The sequence below is a fragment of the Tachypleus tridentatus genome, chromosome 2, assembly GCF_004210375.1.
Source record: "Tachypleus tridentatus isolate NWPU-2018 chromosome 2, ASM421037v1, whole genome shotgun sequence".
Classification (NCBI taxonomy): Eukaryota; Metazoa; Arthropoda; class Merostomata; order Xiphosura; family Limulidae; genus Tachypleus; species Tachypleus tridentatus.
The window spans coordinates 69331407-69359311 of record NC_134826.1 but is presented as its reverse complement, the minus strand read 5'-3'; the positions used below and the strand labels follow the sequence as shown (position 1 = coordinate 69359311).

The following is a 27905-nucleotide window of genomic DNA, read 5'->3' as shown; positions in this document are numbered from 1 at the left end:
CATCCTAACTACTTGGCCATACTTAGCTTTACGAGTTGTAACTGACTAAAGCAGTCAACTTTCCTTTAATGATAGTAATACATGGTCAATTAAAAAATCAACGTACTAAAAAAAGGAAGATTTAAAAAAAACTATCTCTTTAAAAGGAAATATTTGTCCATTTTCAAATAATTCAGCTTGTTTTCAAATGGTCCATGTCAAACATGAGTCTTCTTCGTTTCATTTTCCATCAAAATGATACAAAATTTATGTTAAATAAAGAAAAAGGTCAAAATTAATTTGTTCCTTTGTATGATCAACATAATAATTAAAAAATAAAAATAAAAAAATATCCAAGAAAGCTGGGAGAGGCGCCTCGAAAAAAAGGAAGTGGAGGGAGACAGTAAGCACATATTATTTTACCCAGGCCTTTAGGTTATTTTCTACGAATATCCGAAATAAAGATATCACATAATATGCTGTTGTTTTAGTTCTTTTTGATAATTTATGCTTAATCAGGCACATTAAGATCATGAAAAAAACCTAACAAATCAAATCATTACCTCAATACTTTAAATATAGTACATATATATATATATATATATATGTGAGAAATTGGTTAGCTTGGCTGACACGACCTACCGACAAGAACGTAGGATGTTTGAGTGTGTGTGTGTGCATAAGGGAGGGGTGGGGGAGGGCAAAAGAAATGGTTTTGTTCCGAATATAAATGTATTGTATTTATGTGCCAACGTTTTGAAAGTACCTGTAAAGAGGTCGGTACATTTTAGTTATGTAACATTTATATGCATACTTAGTACGTTGTCGGGTTTGTTTGTTTTCTTTAATGTTAGATTAGAATGTTTTGATTCGTGTTTTTGAAGTGTTTTTATTTCGTGTCGTTGTCTTATTCATTATAAAGCCTGTGTTGTTTGGTATTTGCATATTATTACATAATGCCCAAAATTAATTATATTTTTTATACATTTAAAATTAAATAAATAAATATATGCTGACCATCCACCACTTTCAGTTACTTCAAATCACAATTCACTCCCAGCGTCTCTATCTACCCATAGTTCACTCGGATGTTTCTTATAAAGTTAGTGAACGCGTGTGTGTATCAAAGTTCAGTTTTAAGTGTGGTGTGTTAGAAGTATTTGAATTGGTGAGGAATGTGGGATCTGTGAAGTGAAATATAAATATTAGGTAGATGTTTTTTAATGTTAGGTTTTCAATTATTGTAACTCGTTAATTCAAATACTTGATAACAAGTATTCAACTGCTTTCCTAAATTAGGGTAGAAGAACCAGTAATTTTAATTCTCTATTCGTTTTGTGTAGGTAGTTAAAAATTATGTAATCCTCACTTTCATTCATTGGCCCTTTTAGTTTAAGGTTTCTACATAATAGTGGAAGAGCTTTTATCCAACTTCAGTAGTTTCTTGTGTGAAGAGAACATTTTGTAGTAACGTTTACTTTAAGAGCTGCTATACTTTCCTCGAGTATTTGACTAAATGTTATTGGGTTATTCAAAGCTACCTACTCCTCCCACCCCCTACTGCGGGGGAGAGAATCGTAAAATGCTACTTTTATTCTATATCTACGTAAATTGTATATTCCATTACTGTCAACTCTTAAACAATGTTACAGGTTTCCACTTCTACCAACGCTAACTTATCTAAAGGGTTTGTGAGGCTGATGGTGTTTAACTCTCAGTTAATTAAACAAACTACATTATTGCCTGTCTTGTGTTGGAGTAGGGAACAAAAGTTAATACCATCTATGTGATGATTTCTTTGGATGTCCTCTAACTTTAAATATACTCCTTGTATATTCCTCCATTAAAAGTTTATTTGTATAACCCTCATTTCCCTTAAAATCATCTTGAACCTATTTCTACTAGACTTCCTGTTGGGTAGATCAGGACATCAAGAACTACAAGTTTGTCTTAATTAGTGGCTGAAATAGAAGTTGTTGTTTTCTTCCCACCTGTACTGTCTGTAAAGCTAGGCTAAATGTGTTAGCTTTATTATATAAGCAGGTAATATTTGTCATTGTTTCTTTAATCTTCTAAAACATAGTGAAAGAATGGTTGTCACAATATGCAAATTATTATACATTAATATGCTTTTTTAAATTCTTAACAAAATTAGAATAAACAGAGGTTGATAAATCTATATTCTACAACATTTTAGAAAACTGATTTTTAAGCAACTTGTTTTAAAACCTTTAACTTTGATTCTAAGGTTAGAGGAAAATCCAATGTTTATTTTTAACCCTGCAGTAAAAGTGAACATCTTAATGTTATGAAGTATCTCAGAATAGTCCACATAGCAGGACTGTTCCACCCCTTTATTTTCAGCTTTTCTCTGTTGGAACCTGCAATCATCCTAACAGTGGTTTAATTTAGTGTCTTTTTAAAGTGTGTATATGTACATATATTAAACATGTTTGTATTTACTAAATCAAATAGTTTGATGGTTAAGTTTCAGTGTACTTTGGACATTTATTTCTTCTGTACTATTTTCAGAGGTCAGCTGACAGTAAATCCCACTGTACTGAGTGTATGAGGTCTTGTCACTTTGCATGTTTTCAGGACTTCAACCTTAAAGTACTATCTTTAGTGATACATATTGCTCTACTACAACTTTAACATTTTTGTTTATAAACTTAATGTTTTTCATTCTAGTAAGGTTAGTCTTACAAAAACTGTACTGATATCTTGAAATAAAACTTGTGTACATTACCTTATTTTCTTGGTATGTCTTAAAGCCAGTCTCTTTAACTTATACTTACACCTGATTTTATAGTTTCTTTAATCAAAGTAAATGTAATGTACAACATGAATGTTCCACACCTTCTCTTTTTAAACAAGTTTAAAAATGGTTGTTTTTAAAACTGAATTATCTTCAACAGTCAATTGAAGAAAGTGTTACATATGACTTGCAATCTGAGTTTATCAGGCATAAACTGTGCTTTATTGTAGTAACTTCCTGTTTTTTGTTCATATAACTATCCAATATCTGCAGTTTTTAACATTTTCTTATTAAACTACTAAACATTATTTACTGACATTATTCTATTAATAAATCATTGTATGGTGAACTAGTACCTGAAGATTAGTGAACTTCTTAAACTGGATGTTTTAATAATCATGGCCATTTTTCCATGTAATCAAATGGTGGTACCATAATACTTATATTGTCTATGGCAACATAAAAATTAAACCCAATTAACATTTTTCTTTTTATAATAACTTGTTGTATCCTAACCACTGTCATTTTAAAGATGTAGTTATATTTTGTCTGTACTAATATCTAAAATAGCTTTTATCTTTTAGATTTTTCCAAATTACTGCCATGCCCATTACAAAACAACACTTCTATTTGTTAATCATCTGTTTTGGTCTGCATAAAAATGTCAATGCTACCACATATGCTTCAGTTACCTTTGACCCTTCTACTGGATGGTACCATATTCATGAAAACATTAGAAATGACTCTGTTGCCTGGGCAACTTTTACAGATGAAATTTTTAAGACTGGGTGAGTTGGTGGCTTGACTTCAGTTTCTTCTTACTAGTTGTATGTATTTAATTTAATAATGTGAATGACTCTGGACTGTTGAGTTATTTAAACTAAAATTCAAAGTAATGTTTCTACCCTTCAGAAATAAACTTTTCTTTCACTACATCTCTAACCTTTACATTAATTTTGTTTGTTACAACTTCTAAAATTGACAAACATCTAATTGAAATTTAAACTGTAGGAGTTTCTGTTAGGTAGACTACCTACAGTATTGGTATTGTTTGAGTTCCAGTGCTTAATCATTTTTAATCAATAAAAAATGATAAATCTAGATCTTGTATTTCTTAACACTTGGCAGCTTCAACATTACTGCACTAAGCTTAACTAGCTTGCAATATTTCTTGTAAATTGAGCAGTAACAAATGTGCTAAATAAATTAGATGCAATTACTAAATACTTCCTGTTTTGACTCTAGCTGACAACTAATACCTAATTATTACACTTCTAATCTCCCTTTAGCTACTGCTAAACCAGTGAAAATATACATAACACTTAACACCTCAACTCCTATTCTGTACAAAACATTCCAACAGTTCATAATGCACAAGGTAAAATAATCGTAAATTTCAGGTGGTCCTACCTTCAAATATCGACAAATGGAACATGGAAAGATTCTGTGCAAGTTTATGCAGCTGGATTATTAGAAGGATACCTAACAAGAACTCTCATCAAGAACCATTGGAGAAACACTGTTGCTGATTATTGTGATGGAGAAATGGAATATTGTCAGCAACTGAGACAATTTCTGCAGACAAATATAAATTATATGAATGATAACATTGCTCTCTATAGAAATACCTGGAGTTACTGGCATCAAGTGAGGAACATTTGTCTAAATTCAGTGTGGATTAAATTCTTGTATTATAACTTTCTTATGACAGAAAACTGTTAATTTGAACCCACTTTCAAACATCTTTGATTTACTAAGACTAGCTGTTGCAGTTCCTTAAATATAGTTTAATTTAAATTTGTTGGCTTTTTCTTTCCAGAGTTTGGACATTAAAATTTTCCTACTAAAATACACTGGCAAAACTTTGTAATTGAGTACTTTTTACTACCTACATTACTTGCTCTTTGATTCTTTTTTTAACTTTCTATTGAACCTCACTTGCTCTTTGATTTTTTAAACTTTTAAATATAGCTTAATATCAATTTCTTCATAGTTTCCCTTGTTATTTGCAGGTAGCTCTTGTTCTGGAACAGATAAGTGGCATTGAAGATGGTTACTTGAAAGCTCCTACTAAACCTAGGACTAATGTGGATGTGATTGGAATTATGTGAGTTGTTGTTCTATTCCTGCATAGGATCTTTGTTATGGAAGAGATCTTGAAATTGTTCTTGTAGAATTTGTATTTAATACTAATAATCTAAAACATTCATGCTTATCAAGCTCTTAATTTTAAACTTGCTATCTCTAAAACATAAAGGCAACCAACTAATCTGAGGCCAACAACCATTTCAGAAGACTTTTGGCTGGATATGACTCTTACATTGCTAAAACTTGTTCCTACTCCTTACTGTTAAATATTAAAATATAATGCTTTAACACTTGATTCCAGTTATAATATTAAACACCATATAATCCTAACCCCTTTCAAGAGTAACTTTATAGATTTCTTTTCATATGAAGAAACCTTGTTCATCCCAGGTATAACTGTAACAACTCCTTTTCACCAATCTTAAAGGCAGGAACCCCAAGCACTGGCCCCAATATCCACAACCACTGACCTAGTTACCCAAAACAGTAACTTGTAGATGCTATCTAAAATGTTTACCTTTCTACTAGCAACAACACACAGCTTTTAATAGATATAGACAAACTGTTGCACCAAAATCTTACCTCTGTAATGCCAAGGTTTTGTTCTGTTTTACATTATAAATGTAGAATGGTGCACATGGCTTGTAATTAAAACCTATCTGATGTTCATTTACTGAACTTTCTAACTCTGAAGCCTCTTTAAAGGCAACAGCCAAGACTTTACTACTAACAACTTAAATATTTAAGTAATGATCAATAAATTGTAAATTAAAAATAACAATGATCCAGGAATTTGGCCTTCAGGTGCACCACTAACCTTTTATCTAGTTTGACTAAACTCTCTAACTGCTTTTGTAGTACATTTGTTAATCCTCTCATCATTTTCTGTTTAAGAGAATAGTTGTATCTTTTTATTTTAATGTTCAAGATGGTAAGATTCCAGACAAATCATCCCAAGGTAAGATATCTTAGATGAAAATAAGTCTTGCCAATAGGTTGGTTAGCCTCTTGAATCTCTCTTAAATGTTGAATATAACTAACTTTAAGAGCTTCTTGCACATCAATGATGTGGGATGATTTTAAGATATTTATGCCCAAAATAAGCCAATAGTTCTCTTATCTTTAAATCCTGCTTAAGATTTAAGTATAAAGTGAAAGTTGGCATAATATTCCTGGGTTAATATGGCTTAAGTTATTTAAAATTAATGTGAAACTTCTATTAATGTTGTATCCATTTTTATTTAAATCAAAGCTAACTTGTTAATGACTTGAATAATCCCACTATATATTCAGTAGTATCAACTTAAAGCTATTACCTTTTAATACATTTTAATTTGTACTTTAAACTTTTCTATAACAAAGTGGTTCCAAACCTTACTACCTATCTATTCTCTTCCAGGTTCTTTAATGTCTGTGGTGACTTGGAAGACCTAGAAGTTGTATTAAATAAAAAGGTCTCGAGACGGAAGGTTGGGGAAGGATCGTGCTCAGCTCTTATCAAACTTTTGAATGGTAATAAAGATCTGTATGTTGCTCATGATACATGGACTAGCTACAGTACTATGTTGAGAATACTGAAAAAATATAGCTTGCAAATTCACCTTTCTCCTCAGAAAGGTAGGTGTTCATATCTTTTTAGTTTGTAGGCTTATTCTCAAGGTCCAGAATAATTGTAAATGTAACTAAGTAATACTAAATTGGCACAAGCTTGGAATGTGTAACATTCAAAGTCACTCCTGTTATAGTAAATGTGTATGTAGTCTTTGTTTCAAGTTATTCCCACATAAATGATCATTGTATGTAACAAACTTTGCATTTTTGCTATAGAAAGTTACTATATATTAGCTTATTTTGTAATGTCTAGTCTGAAATTGCCAGAATTGGTTGTATAACAGCCTATAAGATTTGTACCTTTTGTAACTAGATACTGCAAATGTTTACCTTTTTTTAATGTTAAGGTCTACCTGTTCCATTAGCACATGTAGAAACTTTAATTACTCTGTTCCAATGACAAGTTTGCTTCCAAAGAGATGCACTTTAACATTCAGTTTTAAACCTTGACACTTGTTAATTTGCTTGAACATGTTCTTTAACATTTTTGTGCATATTGGCTAAGTATCTTTATAAACTCTTCATTAGGAAGCACTTTTCTGTGTAAATAAGTTTTTTAATATTGTATAGAATGTGTTTATACCCAAACATTTTCTTTAAAAACATGTACTCCTGTTTTTTACAGGAAGTCCTCTGGTGCCAGGTCACACTGCTTCTTTCTCATCATCACCAGGAATGATCCTTTCAGGAGATGACTTTTATCTTATTTCCTCAGGACTGGTGAGAATAAAATTTAAATTGTTCATAACATATCTAAAATACAGCATAATTGGCAGTTTGTCTATAGATGTCTCTTCTAATGTTTTAGTTTTAAATACTGTAAAAACTATTTAATGCATCATAAGTTGATGCTACTTCCACTAAGCCATTAGTTACTTCCTTCATAAGACTATCAGAATTTATCTACTTGTCCTAACATTTTCTGACTTCCACTAGTTTTATAAATACAACTGTAACTTTATTTCACACTTGTTTCTCCACTTATTACAGAAATTGGTTGTGTAGGGAATTTTACTATTTCCCACACTTACAATAGTATGTATTGTAGTGTTTTAATTGTCTTCATTTACAAGGTGGAAATGTTTTGCTTAAGGATACTTTTTAAAAAGTAACCTAAGAAAGATTTTAAAATGAACTACCAATGTAATTATTTATCAATGTTTTTCATATCTTAGGCTGCTCTGGAAACTACAATAGGTAATAATAACTCTAGTCTATGGAAGTATGTTCAACCTGAAGGCACAGTGTTGGAGTGGATCCGTAACCTAGTTGCTAACAGGATGTCCAATACTGGAGCTGAATGGGTCCACTGGTTTAAAAAGTTCAACAGTGGAACGCAAGTATTTTTAATGTTTTCAGTATATCTCCTGATTTTGTAACTTTGAAAAATCTCTTGTGCACACTAACAAATTTTCTTTAAATGGTACTTGTTTTTAAAGTAGTCTCAAATTTGTAGGCTTGTTTGTGAACAGTACCCAAAATTGTATGGGTACACAATACTTGTAATAAACATGTAGAAACTTAATTGTCAAATATCTCTAAAGGTTTTCAAACTTTAACTCCTAATTTGAATTCTTAAATATCCTACACCATTTTAAAGAAATCTTTACAAAAATTCTAAAATGTAAATAATTGTAAGATGTGCTATTTGTTTGTAGAAACGTTTTTATTCTTGAACACAAGTACATTCTGACATTTTTAATGTATTTATCAGTTACAACTTGGTCTATATTAAAATGTTATCTGTTTTATTTCAGAGAAAAGTTAATATTCATTTTTGTACTTTAGTGTTCTAGTTCTTTACAACTGTTTGATTAATTCTAAATCTATAGTTTTTGTCTGACTTAAAGAGGAAATCAACTTTTTAAATATGGGTCCTTTTCAACTAAATATTTAATTACTTAATCTGAATTATTAGGTTTAATTCAAACTATTCAGTGTTTTTATATGGGCCATAATAAATGTGTAAACTTTATTGGATTTAATTTAATTCTAATCTTAACTATATCTGTTATGAAACACAAACTTTGCACTTTTGTTTCAAGTAATTACTAAAGTACTTTCTAAATAGTTTAAACTTCTTGATTTGATATTTACTATTTTAAACCATCAATAGTGCTATAAGCTGAAACCATCTCTTATTTCAAAGATTTGATTTGTTTTATATTGCCTTTTTTATGAACAAAATTACTTAGTTTTTCACATGTCTAAAATGTGACTAATTGGGTTTTTCATGATGAGAAACCCACTTGAAACAAATCTTGGAAGGTTGTTTTCTGCTTTTATTGGTAGGTGTTTAATACCTGTACCTACTGTTCTAAGATACAAATACATTATTCAATAATTCTTCTACGTTCATATTTTTACTTGCCTGAAAATAACAATCTTATGATAAAATTTTAACTTTCTCTGCTGCATAACATGCATATCCTTGTAAAATGTTGGATCTCCTTACTTTCAGACTTTGATTAATACTAATTCCAGTTCATGAAGTTCCTTTTTAAATTTTTACCCTTTTACTTTGAAATTCTAAGTTGTTTCCTCTTGGAATATAGAGGACACTTGTAAGGCTAACATTTAAATATTTTTTAACTATCTTAATCCATAGTAAATATTTATGAAAACCTCTTCCATATTTTTAATGCATTTTCTTTTTGATATGATCTTAAATCCCATACTATAGTTTCTTGTACAACTACAAATTAACCTCTACTTCTCTTTTGAGGCTCACTTTTTCAACCAAACATTTTAACTTGTTTCCTAATGAACTTGTATTTTAATTTAACCTTTACTTAAAATTAAGGATTAAAAGCAAAGTTCTCTTTTCAATAAAAAAATTCTTTTGGGAAACACTTAACTGATCTTTCAAGATCTATAATTTACTTCTATTTATTAAACTTTTTTTTTATTCACCTTTCCCATTTATTTGCTTTCTTTTGCCTTAACTTTCCAAATGGTAAAATCTTATTGCTTTATTTTCTAAATTCCTTTAGCACCACTTCAGTCTTGATTCATCCACTACTTCTGCTTTAGCACCATCACATTTGTGAAGATGTCCCTTAATTGTCTCTGATTCTACCACTGATGAAGCTAATTTTGTACACTAAATTAAACTGTTCTCTACTCTTAATTGTACAACTTCTAATAAATTTCTAATAGGTTCTGCTTCTGGACAAAACTACTGTAATTGTTTAAAAGTCACTTGAATCTGTGGTATGACTAGTAATTCATCTTAGCACCTCAGTCTGCATAACATTTCAACTTTCTCCAGATGACTAGTAGTTAAAGTATACTTAATATCTCCATGTTTTTCAGTTTCTTCACACTGAAAACTGCTAACTTCATACACTATTGTTAAGCTCAATATTTTGGTGTCTGTTTACTTTATAAATTTTTGATACTTTTAGGAAACTAATTAGCAGTACTTTCAATATTTTAGTCAAATTCAGTTATCTGACCCATTACTAAAAGTTATTCAGATTTCAAATGCCACTTTCTATTTTTGTGCAAGTTACTTACACTTAAACTGACTCTCTTACAATTCTCATCTAACAGGTATAACAACCAGTGGATGATAGTAGATTATAAATTGTTTAAACCAGGGAAACTGATTTCCCCTGGGCTTCTCTGGGTATTGGAGCAACTACCGTAAGTAACTTCTTGAAGTTTACATTTAATATTACATAATTAATACAACTACTTACTCAGTTTAGTTACACTATTATACTAACATTAACTGCCCTAATTCCTTTTTCTAGGGGTTATATAGCAAGTGCAGATGTTACAGAAGTGTTTATGAAGAATGGTTACTGGGCCAGTTATAATACTCCGTAAGTTACTTCTATTAGATATTATGGTAAAATATTAGGGCTTATCTTTATTTTTATACTATCTGTACACATCTATTTACTCTTTTTATTTATAATGATGTTTAAGTAAGCAGTGGTTAGTGTAAACTATTATGTATAACCAAGACTTATTTTTTAACCTGACATACATTCCATGTTTTGAAAGTTTTAATTCTACACTTACAACTACCAATTTCAATTAGAAAGGATTTAACTTTCTACCTTATGTTGATGAATAGATATTTCCCTGATGTCTTCAACATGAGTGGAAGTGCAGAGATGGTTAAAAAGTATGGAGATTGGTTCAGCTATGAGCATACTCCTAGAGCTTTAATATTTAAACGTGATCAAGTGAAAGTTCACGATGTTGACAGCATGATTCATCTAATGAGGTGAATGTATATATACTGTTTATCTGTCAAAACTGTTTACTATTTAGCAGTTACTTTATTCTTAAAACAAAATAATGCAACCCATCTTTCATCTCTATGAGAAAGATGGATAAAAGTAACAAAACTCAATTTTTCCAGTTCACATATTTTTAGTATTAACTTTTAACCTACTCTCTAGTTGAGTCCAACTTTTACAACATGGATAATCTAACTTAAATTCTTCATCCAACTTTTAGTCATAACTAATTTTTATTTTAATGCCAAATTATGTAAGGCTGAGATCATTCTTGACATGAATATTTATTCATTAAAATATTTTACTAACACTAGAATTACAGAACTTGTAATGAAGTTTAAATGTTTTTCACTACATATTTTTCAAGTTTTATTATGCTGGTAAATGTGTGCAAGATTGATTTTATCAAGTTAAATCTCAATGAATGGGAAGATTAGTTTTACTTCCTTAGTAAAATAAGTGTGCAAAAAGCTACTTTCAACTAACTTCATTAATAACTGTCCATTTAAGAAGTTTTAACAATTCTGGAAGACTATTTTTATGGACACCTTAAAACGCCATGTACTCTTGCAACAAGCTTCCATTAATTGAACTTTTTCACCATAAATACCATGGTAAAACAATTCAAAGTAAATGAACATTAAAAACAAAATCCTTTTGAAAGTAAACTTGGGCAAGATGTTACAAACAACAATTTAAGTACTATCCTTTTTTTCTAAATTCAAATTCTTATAACAACTTGCACTCTTTAATATTAACTATTCTGGTAACTTTTTATAGGAGTAAACAGTTTAATTGTTTTAACAGATACAACAACTACACAAAAGATCCCCTTTCTCGGTGTAATTGTACACCACCATATAGTGCAGAGAATGCCATTGCAGCTCGTTGTGACTTGAATCCAAAGAATGGAACATACCCATTTGTTGCATTAGGCCACAGATCTCATGGAGCCACTGACATGAAGGTTGGGTTACTTAAAGTACTAACACTAAATGTGGAGATCTTAACTTTATCTTCACTGCATCTTAAGTTAAACTAACTTCAATATAACAAATTATCATTTAAATACCATCATTTAAAATGGTATAATTGAATGTGAATGGGATGGGAATAATCTGGCTGTATGTCTAGCTGTCTATATACTGTTAAAGTACAACCAAGGTTTTTCAGCTAGTTATAGTACTAGCTACTATTATAACTTGAATTATTTCTTCTACTTGCAGTTGACCACATTTAGACTGTTTCATAAGTATGAATTTGTTGCAATTGGTGGACCACCTCATGATCCACTGCCACCCTTTCAGTGGAGTAAATCTGATTTTGCTAAAGACGAACCACATTATGGCCATCCTGACTTGTGGGTATTTGAACCCATTGTCTATCACTGGAAGTGAACATTTTTGTCCAACGTCAAGAATCAACAATGGAGGAAACTGTAACAATAAAAGGCTAAACAATATGTTAATGATATTAAATATTTCTAATCTGTTTAATACTAATAATTGTTACAAAGTATTATATAAAATAAAATTTCTTAACTGCAGTAAACAAGTGTTTTGGACTGTGCAATACTATACCTGCATAGTGATTCAGAAATTGTAAAGTCACTATCTAAATAATTAATGACTTAAATGCATAATTACTATTTCTTACATCTGTAAAATATGGCTACTTTTGTGTATTGGAGGTTTCTATTTTGTGACAAATAAACTAATTTCAAAGTAAAGTAGGCTTGAACTGTTGCTTATTCTGTTGAATTTGTTCTGGACTTTTAGCCAATAAACTAGTATTGCAGTTGATGGCAATTTAAATGGTTTTTGCTTGCATTAAGCATTAATACATCTCCATGCCATTAGTTATAGGAAAGTTTCATTGATGTTGATGAAAAACGTTTTTCACTGATCAGCAGTGGTCTTGGACCACCATTCATGAACATAAACATCTATAACATAACAAACACTTTACCTTGTTTAAATGTAATTTTTTTTTATCAAAGATTTAACTTTGTAAATGGAAAGAAACTAACTTTAAGCTATTACAACAAGTTTAACTTTTCCTCCCTTTTTGTTTGAAAACTTGTACTAGTGTTAACTCTCCTGATGGTACCCCCTCATCCTGCCTGTTAGCTGGAGTATACTGCTTAAGAAGTTTTTCCTGAAAATGTAGAGAAATGTTTCAGAAACTTTTTGACAGACTTGTTAAACTTACTAAGTATCAAAGAAAGTAAACCTAGAGGCCTGTGTAGCCTATTCTAATTTATTTCAAAGACCTATTTTCATGTCTATATATCATATATAATAAAACGTCATTATGTATATATAACTTCTAACTTTTCAACACAACCTATTACTTGCACGCACTCTTCTAATGTAAACAAAAGTGTGTTGTGTGATAGATGTGTATATATATAAAATATGCGCACGCTTATAATAACTAGAAACCTGAAGGCTTGCATCGTAATTTCCTTAAATGCACAATGTACATGTCATAACTTGTTAAACCTATTCCTTACTCAGTGCTTTACTTTCTATAATACTATGTATGATTGTCTTATAGGAAAGACACATCACTACCTGCAGAGTGTGAGGGCAATCAAACCCCCTGATTTTAGTGTTGTAAATCTGTAGACTTGCTGCTGTTACTTAACTTTAATAAAAATTCATAATAGAATTGGGTTAAATTTGGCTCTAAATTATCCAATGTAATGTTTCTATTTATAACTTGTATCTATCTTATTTTTAGTTTCATTGGTGTAAATGCACAAGATAATATTAAATCCTGTATCTGTTTCAGGATCAGTGAGATGATAGAAGCCAATCAATAATATTCTGGTAATATTTCAAGCTCGACTAATTATTTCTTTTAAGACTTAAATGAACCAGTGCATGTAGTCTGTTCATTTCTCGGTGTTCTGATGGGAGTAATGTATGTTGTGTTTTTCTTAGGTAAAAACAAATTCTATTTTGTGCTGCTTTAAATTCTTAGCCTTAAGTCCACTTTACTAGTTGATTTCCTTGCATATCAAATTTCTGTTTTGTGAATATTTAATAAACCAATTAATGGTAAAAACCATTACAGTTAAATCAGTCTATTAGAAGTCCAAGAAACACTTTAAAACCATTTCAATGGGGAAGTTGCCTTATAATACATCATTGTGACCAACCTTTGTAACCATGATAGTGTACCTACATAATTTAAGCTTTTAATCAACATTTACAAGTCTTTCATATCCAAAAATATCTTCTAATGAGGTATTTAGAATGTCAGTTTGACTAGTCTGTATGCAACACAATATACCAATTATTTTCCATCTTGCAGGTTTTACATATCTAGAACCTTCCAAATAAATACCATTTTATTGAATTCTATAGAAAATAACTACATTAACACTATACAAACTTGTTCCATTTTAACCAAGCTTGAAACTGTCAAAAAAGTAAAATAAATGTAAGCAATCATTCTTTCTCATAACTGCAGAAAATTCCAATTACCACTTTCAATAGTTTAAGCCTTCTATCAGTTTAGATCCATTTTTTTAGACTACTGCTCTTTGAACCACCTATAACTAATAAACCAGTGTAACTTACCATTTAAATACAAACATGGAAAATATATGGCTTGCAGTTTTAGATGCCTTAATGTTGGTACCTTGTTAAAAGACTTCTGTATTTAATTTCCTTTCATTTATTTCTTAGTTGGTTTTTTACTTGTCTAAACTTTAAGAAACTGGTACCTGTCTACTTGTATTTTTGGTCTCAACTCTGATGGAACTTAACCCTAATTTGTTCTAATGATGGCACTATATAAACGTCATTCACTTTTGAATAGTTGATTATGAACTCAATGACACTCTAGCTTCTTGAACCCAACTAATAACATTTTGATTAACTTGTATAATTCAAAACTGTTGCCATAACAAGTTAACCTTGTATGGAAATAAATTATTTTATCTTCTCTTTCTATTGGTTATTAATAATTCAAAATCAAACATAAGAGAATTACTGACATTTTGTGAATGAGATTTGATATAAAGATTGACTATGAAGTTACACTATGCCTTTATGCTATAAATGTGTAATTTGTTTTAAATTCAATGGATCAAATAGGGGTGATGAGAAAGCAGAAAATGGATAATTACAAAAAATATTTTAATTTATACAAATGAAGGACAAATATTTGAATTCAGTATTTCCTTTCTAAAGTTAAATTAGAACCTTAATTCTGTAAAAGGTCATGACACTTTGACCTGTCCACATTAAGAGACTTTAACTTTACACATACTGAAAATGTATGTAACAGGAGATGAACCCATTAGAAACAAATGCAAGATTGAAGACATAAGGATCCACAGAAGTAGAGTACCATAATCTCTTACATTTAGTCAATCCATCCCAAGTGTTACATGATACATTATAATAACTTCCCTGATTTAAACAGTTAAAAATAACATGTACTGGTCTTTCTAACGATTTAAAACGTCACTTTGTTACATCACTTTTATATGTAATTCCTGTACAGGAAATTGTACCAAAGTTGGATTCCCCCCCCCCCCCCCCTGGAAAATGTTCATTATTACATATTGGAAGCCCTTTATCTGTTATGCTGATAAAGAAAGATTTAAAGACAGTCTTGCTTATTAATATAATAAATACATCTATTTTTATAGATTTTTCAGCTATACACTGAGATGAGTCCAACATGTTAAGGGATGTGGAAGGTTAGCAAAGCAAACAATTCAATTTTAAATCTCTTAACTTCTGAGCCTCTCTACACAAACCTTTCTCCTCCACATCCTTAGTTGAGTGGATTTGAACCACTAAGTTAACAGTGGATCCAGTTCACACTTGGAGGCAGTGGTGGGATTCAGGGGGTTCGCGCGAACCCGTTCTTAAAAATTTTTGAGCTTAGCGAACCCGTTGATGGCTTCAATTATACCATCGAATTGTTGATGTCGTGGAAACTGATTGCGTCACACTTCATCACACATTTCGACAAGAAAGATTTAATGAGAAAATCACAGACCGTATTATTGACAAAGTTCGTCAAGTGAATGCAGTCAGTTTCTTAATTGTCCATACGTTGAACCCCATCTCGTCGATGTAGATGACACGGGGTGCGCGAAGTGCCGTCTCCATGAACCACGGGGGCATAGTCTTTCCTTTCAGCCTTCACGTTATTATTGAGGCCTTCCCTTGAGAGAACCCCTTCTTAAAATTTTTGAATCCCACCACTGCTTGGAGGCCTTGGTCTCTGCCACCCACCACAACAAGCACATAAAGATCCACAACATAGTATCTTTGAGTGAGCAAACTGCTGGCACCAGAAGCAACAGAGGGTTGGAAATGTATGGCTTTACCTTACAATTTAAGTAATCTGGCTTGATGGTGGCAGATTTATGGGGCAATGTAAATGTCAAAATTTAAAGCATTAGTAGGTAGAATTATTCTGTGCATGAGAATAGATGTAGCAGAAAGGTCTTGGCTGGTAAAACTAGCAAGAATCTACAACTCTATTCTTTATGATTCCCTCTACTATAACTAATCTTGAGAAATTCAAAGTAGCATGAGTAACTTCAATGGGTAACCCCCATTGCCTTCAATTTCAAGGGGGGGTTTGTATGTTATGGTAAGATGTTTCCTGAATGCAACCTTTTTCACTAACTTGGAGGAAGTCAACAAGCTTCTCTAATCCCCTTGGCATAAGAAAGGGGAAGACATCTGCCCTTAGGATTTCTTAGATATTGAATGCAAAATGAGAAATCAAGGTACAGAATCTGACTGGTGACTGTTGTCCATGGGTGGTAGTTTTTTCTTTATATTTTTCTTGGATGAGGGGTTTCCATAACAAACAACACATTTTAGTGCTCAACTGTTCTTACCAACCACCAGTATTGGACAAAATGTCCAACACCTCTTGAACATCTAACACTGGAACTTGGTTGACCTCAGCTCCAGTGGACCAGCCAATTGGCCATTGGGGTTGCCACCCCAAGACTGCTTGTCTCCAGGAATTTAAGGCAAAAGTGGTATGTTAGGATTGGACCCCTCAAACACCAGGGTCCTTTCCTTTCTCTCACGGGTTGCCATACATAGCAACTATGTAGGTGGGTGTTCTAGATCCCAGAGGAGATAATATGAAAGTACAGAACTTTCTCTGGGAAGTCTCCTCACCATGTACAGGAGTCCACCTCAAGGGATTAGTGGAAAGTGCAATGTTGGTTGTTGAATGAAGAAACGAAATGCCAAGATAACAGGACATGTAAAATGAAGTTGTATATATTCACCTGACTACAAGAATTGACCAAGAAATAACATAAATTTCAATTCATGTTTTTATAACATTCCTAGATGAGTAGTTCAGGGAAGAAAATGGAATGTTTTTTGTAACTCTTCTACAAACAAGGGCTTGCTTTCCTGTGATGCAGCTAGGACATTTTAAGGGCCCAAAGTTCAAACCACTGTCATTGGACTACATTTTCTGCTACACAGATTGGCCCATTACTCATTATGGAAATTTATAAAGGCAGCAAGTGTTGCTGGCTGGTTGTTCTCTATCTGATCAACAAGTCTCTTGGCTCATGTCACATGAGTTGGATGTGATTGAGTGATTAATGTATCTAACTGTGGGTGGGAGTTCATGGTTCACTTCTCGTTACCTCAATCATGTTTTGTGCTTTGGGGCTGCAGGTGTCTAAGTGTTGATTGATGCTCTTGAATGTGCACTTTTTTAAAAAGTCTGGAACCACAGGTGATTTACAGCTTTTCTTACTTTCAGTTATGTAACTGATTGTGTCACTGTCAGAGAACCAGAAGGACCTGCTGTAACTAAAAACATGTTTAGAATTACAGGGACACCACAGAGAACACATTTTGTAATATTTGCTGATGTGTCTATTGTTCTGGATTTTGTTGATCCCCTGTACTTCTTTTTTAATCTATCAATTCAAAATCAAGTTCTAGTAGAGGTAACTCTTGATCAGTGTATTCTGCAGACTAATTACACTTACTAGTGTCATATTGATAAAACACACCTGCTGCCATCTGTAAAGACAGACATCTTAACAGTTTAATCACAAGCAGAATACAACAGCAAATTGTTTTTAAATTTCATGCAAAGCTACATGAGGGCTATCTGCAGTAGCCATTGCTAATTTAGCAGTGTAAGACTAGATGGAAAGCAGCTAGTCATCACCACCAACTACCAACAAATAGTGGGATTGACTGTCACATTATAATGTTCCTACAGTTGAAAGGGCAAGCATGTTTGGTGTGAGAGGGATTCAAACCTGCAACCCTCAAATTACAAGTTGAGTGCCTTAACCATGTAGCCATACCATACCAGTAAATACGTTGCACATATAAGTTAAGTCAACTGGTGCAATTTGTGTTCCACCAGGTTACTTTTATTGCTTGATAATGTACTATAAAATAATCTTTATTTACATAATACGTTCTTTGAACACCACTAATAGAAACATTTCAAATATGGATGTTTATTTATCCTGTAAATGGCATTAAACTTATCTACTTCAAATATAATACTGGAAGATTAATAATTGTTTCAGTTTCTTTTTGAAGCTATTGCTACAATAAGCATTAACTGTTTCTGTCCAGCTATGTAACTTAGCACTTTTTATTAGTAGTAATACTGTGGTTAGGCTTATGCAAGCTTATGGTTTACTAATACTGCCTATGCATGATATATAGGGTCATAATTTAATATTTTAGTACCCAAGGCTTAAAATAATACTGGGAAGAATAACAAAATATTTTGTTATTACCACTTATGTGATCACCTAAATGAAAGCTACATGAACACCATAAGCAAAGTTTAGGTGTAGATGGTTTTATATACAAGTTTCAACATAAGAATGGATTATGAACTAGCAATTGAATTTAATTACATCAAACACTATAATATTTTTATACTTTCATTTTATGTTTCTTCAAAAACACACACTTATATGTAAATCTATAATTTATTAATTTAAACAATCTCCCTAGATTGAACCATCTTTGTATTGTTTTAAATTCAAAATATGTATTTCATACAATTTTCTTCCCCAAGACTAAACTGAGTGAAGCTCAATGTGTTGGTAGAAAGATAAAGGGAACAAAGAAAAGCAGTAAGTGCATCCTCACCTGTGTTCCTTTTTATATATTAGCTTATGATTGTAGACTTGTCAGTATTTGAGCTGTAAAACCAATTAATTGAATCTTTTTTACTTTATGTATGTGTGTATATGAATTTTAAGCCATTTCATAATTCACTTTGAAAACAAGTTAACAGATCTTATTTTCATGCAGTGTAAACTTTCATTGTTTCATACACTCACTCCTAGTAATTGTTACTTTTGTTACTCAATTTATTCCATCAGCAAAACCTGAAAATTGTTTCAAAGGTGATTATTACTAAAGCTATAATAACATAATCATTAGTAGGAAAAGCAGTAGGTGGAGAGGTAGGACTATTTATATATACATTACATTATGGAAAGTCTACTCGTAGCAAAAGACTAAGGACTACTCAGTCCTTAATGATTCACAAAGCTCTTTAGACCTAAACCTGTTCTAAATTTTCATATATAACTCATCCAGTGTGTAGAGTTCAATGTCTGAAGGTCCTGTGGTGATGACAAATTATTAAATGAAATATTGTGGCCTGTAATTTGAGAATGTGTACCAATGGAGGAGTGGTGGAGTTTGAGTAGTGGACAGTTGGTTCTTGGATACTCCTAAACATTCACAGGTTTTAGCTTTTAAGTGACATTTTGTTTTACCAACATACATGATTTTAGACACTAGATGAACCATGAATGTAATAGTTTAGCCACTGAATCCTTATACTTAAATTGGTGTTTAATGTGGAGGCTAGGTCTGTATATTGTTTTAAACTGATGTTTCAGCTTGTGTAATGTTTCAGAGTTGACTCCTAATGGTGGTCTCTATCATCAGTCACAACTATACACTTACATTTATGACCCTCTTGTGTCTTGTGCAGCACAAACCTTATCACAGTATTTGATGAGGTATATAGTGAACTTTGTCCAACAGAACTATTACAACTTTGCATATACAAGAACCTTCCATTTCAACAGTAAATTATCTGTTTTATGGAACACCATAAGAATATTCCAGGTTTCCCTCATACTAAATTGTTTATATTATATAGGAGATTTGAAAATGAAAACAGAAGCATAGTATGTTGCTCCAAAGGTATCACTTACAGTTTTAATACATGCAAGATAGTGTGACAAATGACTGCTTTCTCTTGTAATTATCACAACTATTTCATGTTAAATTACAAACCTTTGAGACCTAGGGCTAGGAATAATTTCTTACATCTAACAAAAATGGTTTATAACATATTTGGCTGCATTTGTAAGTTAATTGATAAAAGATAGTGAGTCTAGTGGTTGTGAGCATGACCATAAAACTTTTTTTTTCACCTCTGGGCCAAAGGGACCCAAGCAGTCACAAGAAATAAAGGTAGACACAGACAAGAGTTGATGTGGACCTGTCAACTCCTCTTTTTAGAGGGCAACAAACTCAAGACAAAAGGCACAAAAAGGTTAGACTGCACACCTACTTCAAGAGTGAATGTCTTTGTCCATATGAAAGACAAAGGTTTCTGTACCTCAGGATGAGATGTTAATAGTTCTTGAGCACTGTACTTTTTTATCCTTGATTCACTTAAGACAAGAACTGGAATAGGAAGAGTAGGAGTCATCACAGTTGATGCAGTAAGGCTCCTGGTCACATAGAACTTTAACAGCACAAATGTCTATGGTAAGAGGCTTAGTGACCAAACCACTGAAATAAGAAACACCAGAGAGGGTTAGAAATACTCGGCTAAACCTTGCAATGTAAGTAACTCACCTTCACAAATGTAAGGAGATGTGGAGAAGTGAACATCAGAATGAGAAGGCTAAAGTACCCCATCTTTGCTAGTGGATATACATTGCCCAACCAGAATTCTTTGGCTGAAGAGAACCTCTGTTCACTTTCTTTCTAGCAATAAGACCTTAGGCTGTATTTAGGAACAAATCCCCCAAGCTCGTGGACTTCAACAGCAGTTCAGTGTTTTTTCATCTTCATTTCTCCACCAGAATATCTCCAGATCTTAATTTTTGGGCATATTTGGGAGAGCCAGCAATCCCTTTCTATCTCTTCTGAGTACAAACAAAATGGCAACATCTGCCTAAGGGACTTTACAGATAGCAGGTGTAAAATGAGAAATCAAGGTACATTATCAACTGCATTTAACAACTTGCTAATTTGGTAATGTTGGCCAAAGAATTATTTCCATTTCCACAGGTTCAAGAATTAGAGTAGTTACATGAGGTTGTAGCAAACATTATCTTTGTGCCACATCATTTACATGTCTTCAAGTGTACCATAAATGAGTTAGTTATTTAATTTATATGACATATATTAATTATGAGTTCAAAATTTGCTGCTTTTTGAACCCTATGCCATTTGTGAATAACAGGGTTAGAAATTATGTATCAACAATAATGGGAAGTGTATGTGTGACTGACTTAACTTCAATAGCAAAGAACCTAAAATCCTAATATTATGAACTCATATTAATTGGTCACTAAGGGTGTGCACCTGGTTATTTCTTATCCATGTGAGTGTGCACATACTTTTTAATGAAGTAAGCTAGCAAAAAAACTCAATTTTTCTAACAATGCATTTCAACAATGATTTTTATGCCATGTTATTTAGCAACTAATATGTAGGTTTCACTTTCATACTAAGTTACTCATAAACACAATATCAACCTAAGGACCTTAGCAAAGCCAAGTACTTTTGCTAGTATAAGATGAATTCTGTCATCATCATTCCATAATTACTTTTTAGAGCAATTGCTGTTTCTATGCAAGTTTAAAGTCACTAAACCAGGTTACACTTTCATGGAAGGACTACATTGCTTGCCATTGTGGATGTTCCTTCACTAACAAGTAGTAAAAACAGTTATAACATTTCTATTATGCAAACTTTCCAATGTTAGTTATTAAAAATTAACTTGGTCTGATTTCTTTCCACAGTGAGTGATGTTACTCTACTTGAAATAGTTAAGGTTTCTTTTTTGTTTTCTAGAGTGACTGACTCCCTACTTCTCTCCCTTGTGATTTGGTACTACTTTACCTCAGCAAAAGACATTTTCCTGGATTTATACATTGAGTGAGTCTGGTTATAACATTATCCAAAGCTGTGTTTTGTATTTCTAAACATCATTTAAAAAACACAAAGATGGAACAAAAATACTAGAAGCTTAACTTTTTTTTTATCCTGATTATCTTTTCTGTTTTGAGTTTTGTTGATGTATTTGAAGTACAGATAATATGAAGTCCTGTATCTTAGTTTTAGAATCACTGGATGGAAGCCAATCCATAAAGTTCTGATAGCATTTCAAGCTTGACTAATCATTGTTTGGTAAGACTTTATCAAATGAACTTTAACAGACTACACACACTTCTAGCTGCTTTTCAGAATCATCTAGATTGATTATACACTAATTACAATCTCAACTGTGTTTCTATCACACACAAGTGTATTTAAAACAACACACTTTCAAGTTTAACATTTTAAAAGCTACTCTAACATGTAACATAATATAGTGATGGCAAGTTTTATTATCGTGTGTTAAATGTTGCTGTGTTGAAGTCATCTCTCACTGTGTAATACACATGTTTGTATCCTACTGAGATTAATTTGGCCCAGCATGGCCAGGTGGTTAGGTGCTTAACTCATAATCTGAGGGTTGCAGGTTCAAATACCCATTACATCAAACATCTTCACCCTTTCATCCATAAAGTAGTTTCACTATTTGGGTAAACATGTGATTAAACAAATACAGACTTGTTGTGTTTATAGTCCTGTATTTTTAGATATTACTGATTGTATTGAAAACATCTTTAAATTGTCCTAAAAAGATATAAACTGACTGCTATTTCAGAGATGCCAACCATTACGATTTGAGCGTAATAATTACAATTTTGGTGTATACATTACGACTATACGCTCATACAGACAAATTACGACTTGTTGCAACTCCCAAATTATTATATATTATATAGGCCTATACAATAAAGTGATAAATTGTTCCCCCAGGGCTTGAAAGGGGTGAAAAGAAAATTTCTAGTGAGATACAAGTAAATTTAATAAATAAAATACATAGTCCAATTGGCTACTTGCAATAATCATGTTTGTGCTTGCAATAATAAAAAATACTTGTATCTCCAACATCTACCAATAGTTTGAGTGCAGTGCTTCTCCATACTGAGTATGTTGGGGAATCCATAGTTATGTTATCAGTGCTTGTCAGCCAATCAGCACTCACGTAGATGGGTATTTCTTGTTTTCTTATATATATATAAAGGGAGTTTTGTGATATTGTAAAGATCATCTGTTTTTCTCAGACGTGTTAGTATATTCTTCCATGTACTGTTTGCAGTGTCTGCCACTGCAACGCCCTCTACTTCACTTTAGAAATGGTTAAAAAAGGAATAAGTAAAACTACATGTAAAAGTAAAATGTTTCCTACATAGCACTTTCCACATCAAGTAGATATGTTCACAACAACGATGGTGCTTCAGAATTTTATTTCTTTAGTCTAACCACTCCTCGTGAATGTGGAATTTTCCCTATATAATTCTTGCCATATGGAAATTAATGCTTTTATTTATTAACATGAACATGCCTATGATAACATGATTTGTGAATTCATTCTTAATTTTTTTATTAGTTTTTCTACCTTTTATACAAATTGCTACATGGCACACATTACAATTCTTTTACCTACTGAACTAGCCCAGCATGGCCAGGTGATTAAGGAACTCAACCCATAATCTGAGGGTCATGGGTTTGAATCTGTCACACCAAATTTGCTCACCCTTTCAGCCATGAGGATGTTATAATGTGATGGTCACCCCTCTATTTGTTGGTAAAAGTAGCCCAAGTGTTAGCAGTGGGTGGTAATGACTAGCTGTCTTCTCTGCAGTCTTACACTGCAAAATTAGGGACGGCTAGCATAGACAACCCTCGTGTACCTTTGTGCAAAATTCAAAAACAAACCAACTGAACTCGATTATTTTGGCTACTGTTGATTTTCTGTGAGTAACCATTCTGAACACTGCTTATTAACCTGATTTATTAACTAATAAACTAAAAATTCAAAGATGCATTTAGAGATTGGAAGTTGATTAAAGAATTTTAGCAATTACGAGAAAGACTTGTCTTCTCTGTTAAATGAATGCTATAAAGCTACTGTGTTAGTAACCCTTCCTGTATTAATTTTGTTTTCCTGGGAAAGATATCCTTCAGTTCTTGCAGTTTTTCTCTTATAGAGGGCATCAAGATATTCTTTAGGGTTTTGTAAAAGATTGCAACATAGATGTAATAAGAGTTAACAAGTAGCACAGCACAATGAGGCCTAGCTGATCAGTGTCTTACTTTTACTGGGTGTGTCCTTAATAGGCTTAACATGTGTGACAGTTGCCTCACTTCATAGAAACTTTCACTAGGGAAAATGTTGAACAGATACCTGATTACTCATTAAGTTCTAAAAACAATTTATCTCAGTTAGGCCTAATTACTCCCTGAAAATTTGTCAGTTCTGTATTCTAGTTATTTTAATTTATATTCCTGCCCACCTTACCTTATTATTAATAAAGGTTCCAACTTCAGACACCTTCTTTCCTTTGGATGTTGCTTCTATCTGGTAGATGCAGACTATTAATGTTGACAAATTGATGTAGTAAAATCTTGAAGCACTAACTTTGCCTGTTTTATAAGCTGCTATGTTTCATTTTACATAGGTATTTTCCCCTCAACAGAATACATTCAAACATGAAAATAAAGATGCTTTCTATATCTCTTACTGTTTTTTCCTGTGTAAGTATCCATGATGTGATTAATAAGGGTTAGTTACTTTATCTTAATATAATTTTATCATATTTGAAAAGAAGGGTTTTGGGTTAAACATTTTCAGTTTAATGTTTATAAAAGTATGTCACTTTATGTCCCTTGTGCATGTGTGGTTTCTCCAGTGGAAGCTGTACCACAAAAGTTGATTCCCCATTGAAAATGTTCATTATTAAAAGTCAAAAACCCTTTATCTGTTGTGCTTATAAAGCTTTAAAGACAGCTTACTTGTTATTATAGCAAATACATGTATTTTTATAGTTCTTCCAGCTGTACAATGCCTATACACTATACAAGACGAACAAGTCCAATGTGTGAAGGAATGTGGAAGGTTGGTAAAACAAAAAATCCAGTTTTGAACCACTTGTAATAATACGAGATGTTTTGCTCCAATAAAACTTAAGGTACTTTCTAACAAATTCACTTTGCATCTGATGTGAATCAATAAATGTCATACCTAGTGGGTTCAACTAGTGTTTTTAAAGTACCAGTAATTACAATTGTTTTGCTTAACTTCAATTTAAATTTTCAAATGTTCCTTACATAACTGATATTACATCAAAATCAATATTTTCCTTTTTCCACATAGGTTCCTGTGGCTGCCACCATCTACTTAATCATGTTTCTCGTGGGTGCAGATAGCCTAGTTGCTTTGTGACCTAAAACATCAAACCAACCAACAAACTGTTTCTCTGGAATGCATTCACCACTGTGTGGGAAATTCAACAGAGGTCAAGACAACTTCTACTCAGTAGAAAAGACTTAAACTATAATAGTGAACTTAGTACAGGTGTCATAATTACATTTCATAACTTAGTTATGGGTAAAATTAATTTGTAAATTACTTTACCTAGTAATAATTGGATATAGTTTATCAAAATTCATTTGTTTTTTATAAATTATAACCCAACCTACAAGACTTGGCTATTTGTTTACATCAAGTTATTAAAAATTTATTTTGATTCATTAAAACTGCAGCCATTTCTACCTATCCTTAGTTTGTTTTTGATGCTGTAAAATCATTTTAAAATTTGTCAAATGTCTATAGTCCTTATATTAAATTATCCAGCATGGTTAGGCCACACTACTGACAATCTAAGAGTTGCAGGTTTGAATCCCCATCATTCCAAACATCCTGGACAATTCAGCAATTAGGGCATTATGATTCCACATTTCATCCCACTATTCACTGGTAAAAGAGTAGCCCAAGAGTTGGAATGGGTGGTGATGACTAGTTGCCTTCCCTCTAGTCTTACACTGTTAATTTAGGGACAGCTAGTGCAGATAGTCCTTTGTATAGTTTTGCATGAAATTGAAAACAAACAAATAAGAGGATATAATAAATATTAGAGTAATAACCACAAAACTTGTAACACACCAATATTAAAAGAAAAACAATTGTGTGAAAAAACAATGCTCCAGTGAACCAGAATCAGTAACAAGTTTACAAACCTATAACCCTTAAATCTGGATATAGATTCCTTCTGGTTGATGTGCAAATGTTTATTTCAGGAAAACTCTATACAATAAACTAAAGTTATGTTAAAGTCTGTTTTCCAAGAAATGACCTAACATTTGATGATAAAAACATGCACCAGAAGAATTATGTATTGTACTACTACAACAAACATGGGGCCTACAACATTGATATATTAGAAACATTAGTTACTGGTATATTAACAGGAACTTAGAACTAGTGTGAACATATGGGCTTGTAGTTGGCATTTTATAATAAGAAACAACTATATAGTGTGATATTTTCACCTTCTCTTATCACTAGAATGTCTCATTGGCACTTATCTAAAATAAATTTGATTAATCACTTGTGGAATAAAGAATGGTTTGATAAAATATCTGTATCTAAAACAAACAGGATTTATCTGTACAGACCAACTGTGGTTCAGTGCAGCAGCTATATAACAGTTATAAATACTATATAACAGATTCTTTGACTATGAACCTGTACAATAATAACAGCATGGTTTAACACAATAATTAACAAAACATTGTTATAGTCACTCATGACGAGAAACCCACTTGAAGTAAAAATGTATCTCAGAATGGTTGATATGTGTATTAACACTTACTAATAAAGCAGAGAACAACGTTTTGACCTTCTAGGGTCATCTTCACTCTCTTTGTAAACCTGAGGATGACCTAAGAAGGTTGAAACGTTGTTCTGTAATTTATTAGCATGTGTTAATAGCCATGCCAGCTGCCCTGAGATGCATTTTTACTTTAAGTGAATTTCTTGTCATCACGTATTTGATGCATTTTTTGTTAGGTGTTAAAATATGCTACAATAATTTTCTGATACATGGTTTAGTTTTTTTGAGTTATGGCATAATGAACTTCTAGTCAGTTTTTGATAGCACGAACTTGACTAACTGTTCATTTCTAGTCTGCACACTTAGTTTTAATTACAAACAGAATAATCCCATGCCAGAAACTAATGTATGTCATCCAACTATCAAAACGAACATTTGTCTCCACCCCCAACAGAGTTGGCACTAGTAAAGTTTCATCTTATCTGAAGAGCTTGCAGAATTGGACTAAGTTTGTTGGACAGAAAAAGTCACTTAAGAATCACTTCGTTAAATGTTACAGATGTGTACAAGTAAGAATTAGGGTCACTCAGTACGTTCTATGTGCAGGAAACCAATGTTGATGGATCATCACCAACGTCTCTGTTAGTGTGGGGTTGGGGGCGATATAAATATATATTGTTAGCTATTGTTTTGTGGACAGACAGAGCTTTGACTGTTCAACACTATGTTTGTTTTTAAACATTCGAGAATGGATATTTAATTCTAAAGTCCTGATTTGGTTTGAAATATGCGCAAACTTCCACGAGGCTGTCCCGCACTAATTTAACAGTGACAGACTAGAGGGGCGGTACCTGGTCAACACCACTCACCGGCTTCTCTTTTACCGACGAACAGTGGGATTGATTGAACTTTATAACATCCTGGCGGCTGAAAGAGTAAGCATATGTGGTAGGACATTTCGAACCCGCAGTTTGTGATTCGATGCCCTAGCCACCAGGTTGTGCTAAGACCACATAAATTCTGAAGAAAACCGAATACACATTCGTTTAATTAGCACAAAATTATAATACTTATAACCCGACCTGAAGAAGAGAGGTCCACCTCTACGAAGTACTCTAGTTATAGAGTATCGTGTTTTGGTGTTAAATTTGTGTTATAACATTAATTATACAGTTTTGTTTATTAACACGTGCAAATTAACGCACGTGCGCAGGATTTTATCAAACGTGTC

General features: G+C 32.4%; 1 protein-coding gene across 5 annotated transcripts; it reads left to right on the top strand.

Moving 5' to 3' along the window:
• The first annotated feature begins 626 nt into the window (after positions 1 to 626).
• lama (phospholipase B domain containing lamina ancestor) lies at positions 627 to 12421 on the top strand. Of its 5 annotated transcripts, none has more exons than XM_076488305.1 (12): positions 627 to 755; positions 3322 to 3525; positions 4138 to 4384; positions 4750 to 4844; positions 6225 to 6442; positions 7062 to 7156; positions 7612 to 7772; positions 9992 to 10084; positions 10195 to 10266; positions 10524 to 10676; positions 11500 to 11659; positions 11919 to 12421. In XM_076488305.1, the coding sequence occupies exons 1-12, from the start codon at positions 637 to 639 to the stop codon at positions 12087 to 12089; spliced, it is 1788 nt and encodes a 595-aa protein (XP_076344420.1). In that variant the 5' UTR covers positions 627 to 636; the 3' UTR covers positions 12090 to 12421. The 5 variants fall into 5 exon arrangements, with proteins under 5 accessions (XP_076344420.1, XP_076344424.1, XP_076344421.1 ...); XM_076488306.1 differs by lacking the exon at positions 627 to 755 and adding an exon at positions 1005 to 1188; XM_076488307.1 differs by lacking the exon at positions 627 to 755 and adding an exon at positions 1047 to 2022.
• Positions 12422 to 27905: the final 15484 nt, after the last annotated feature.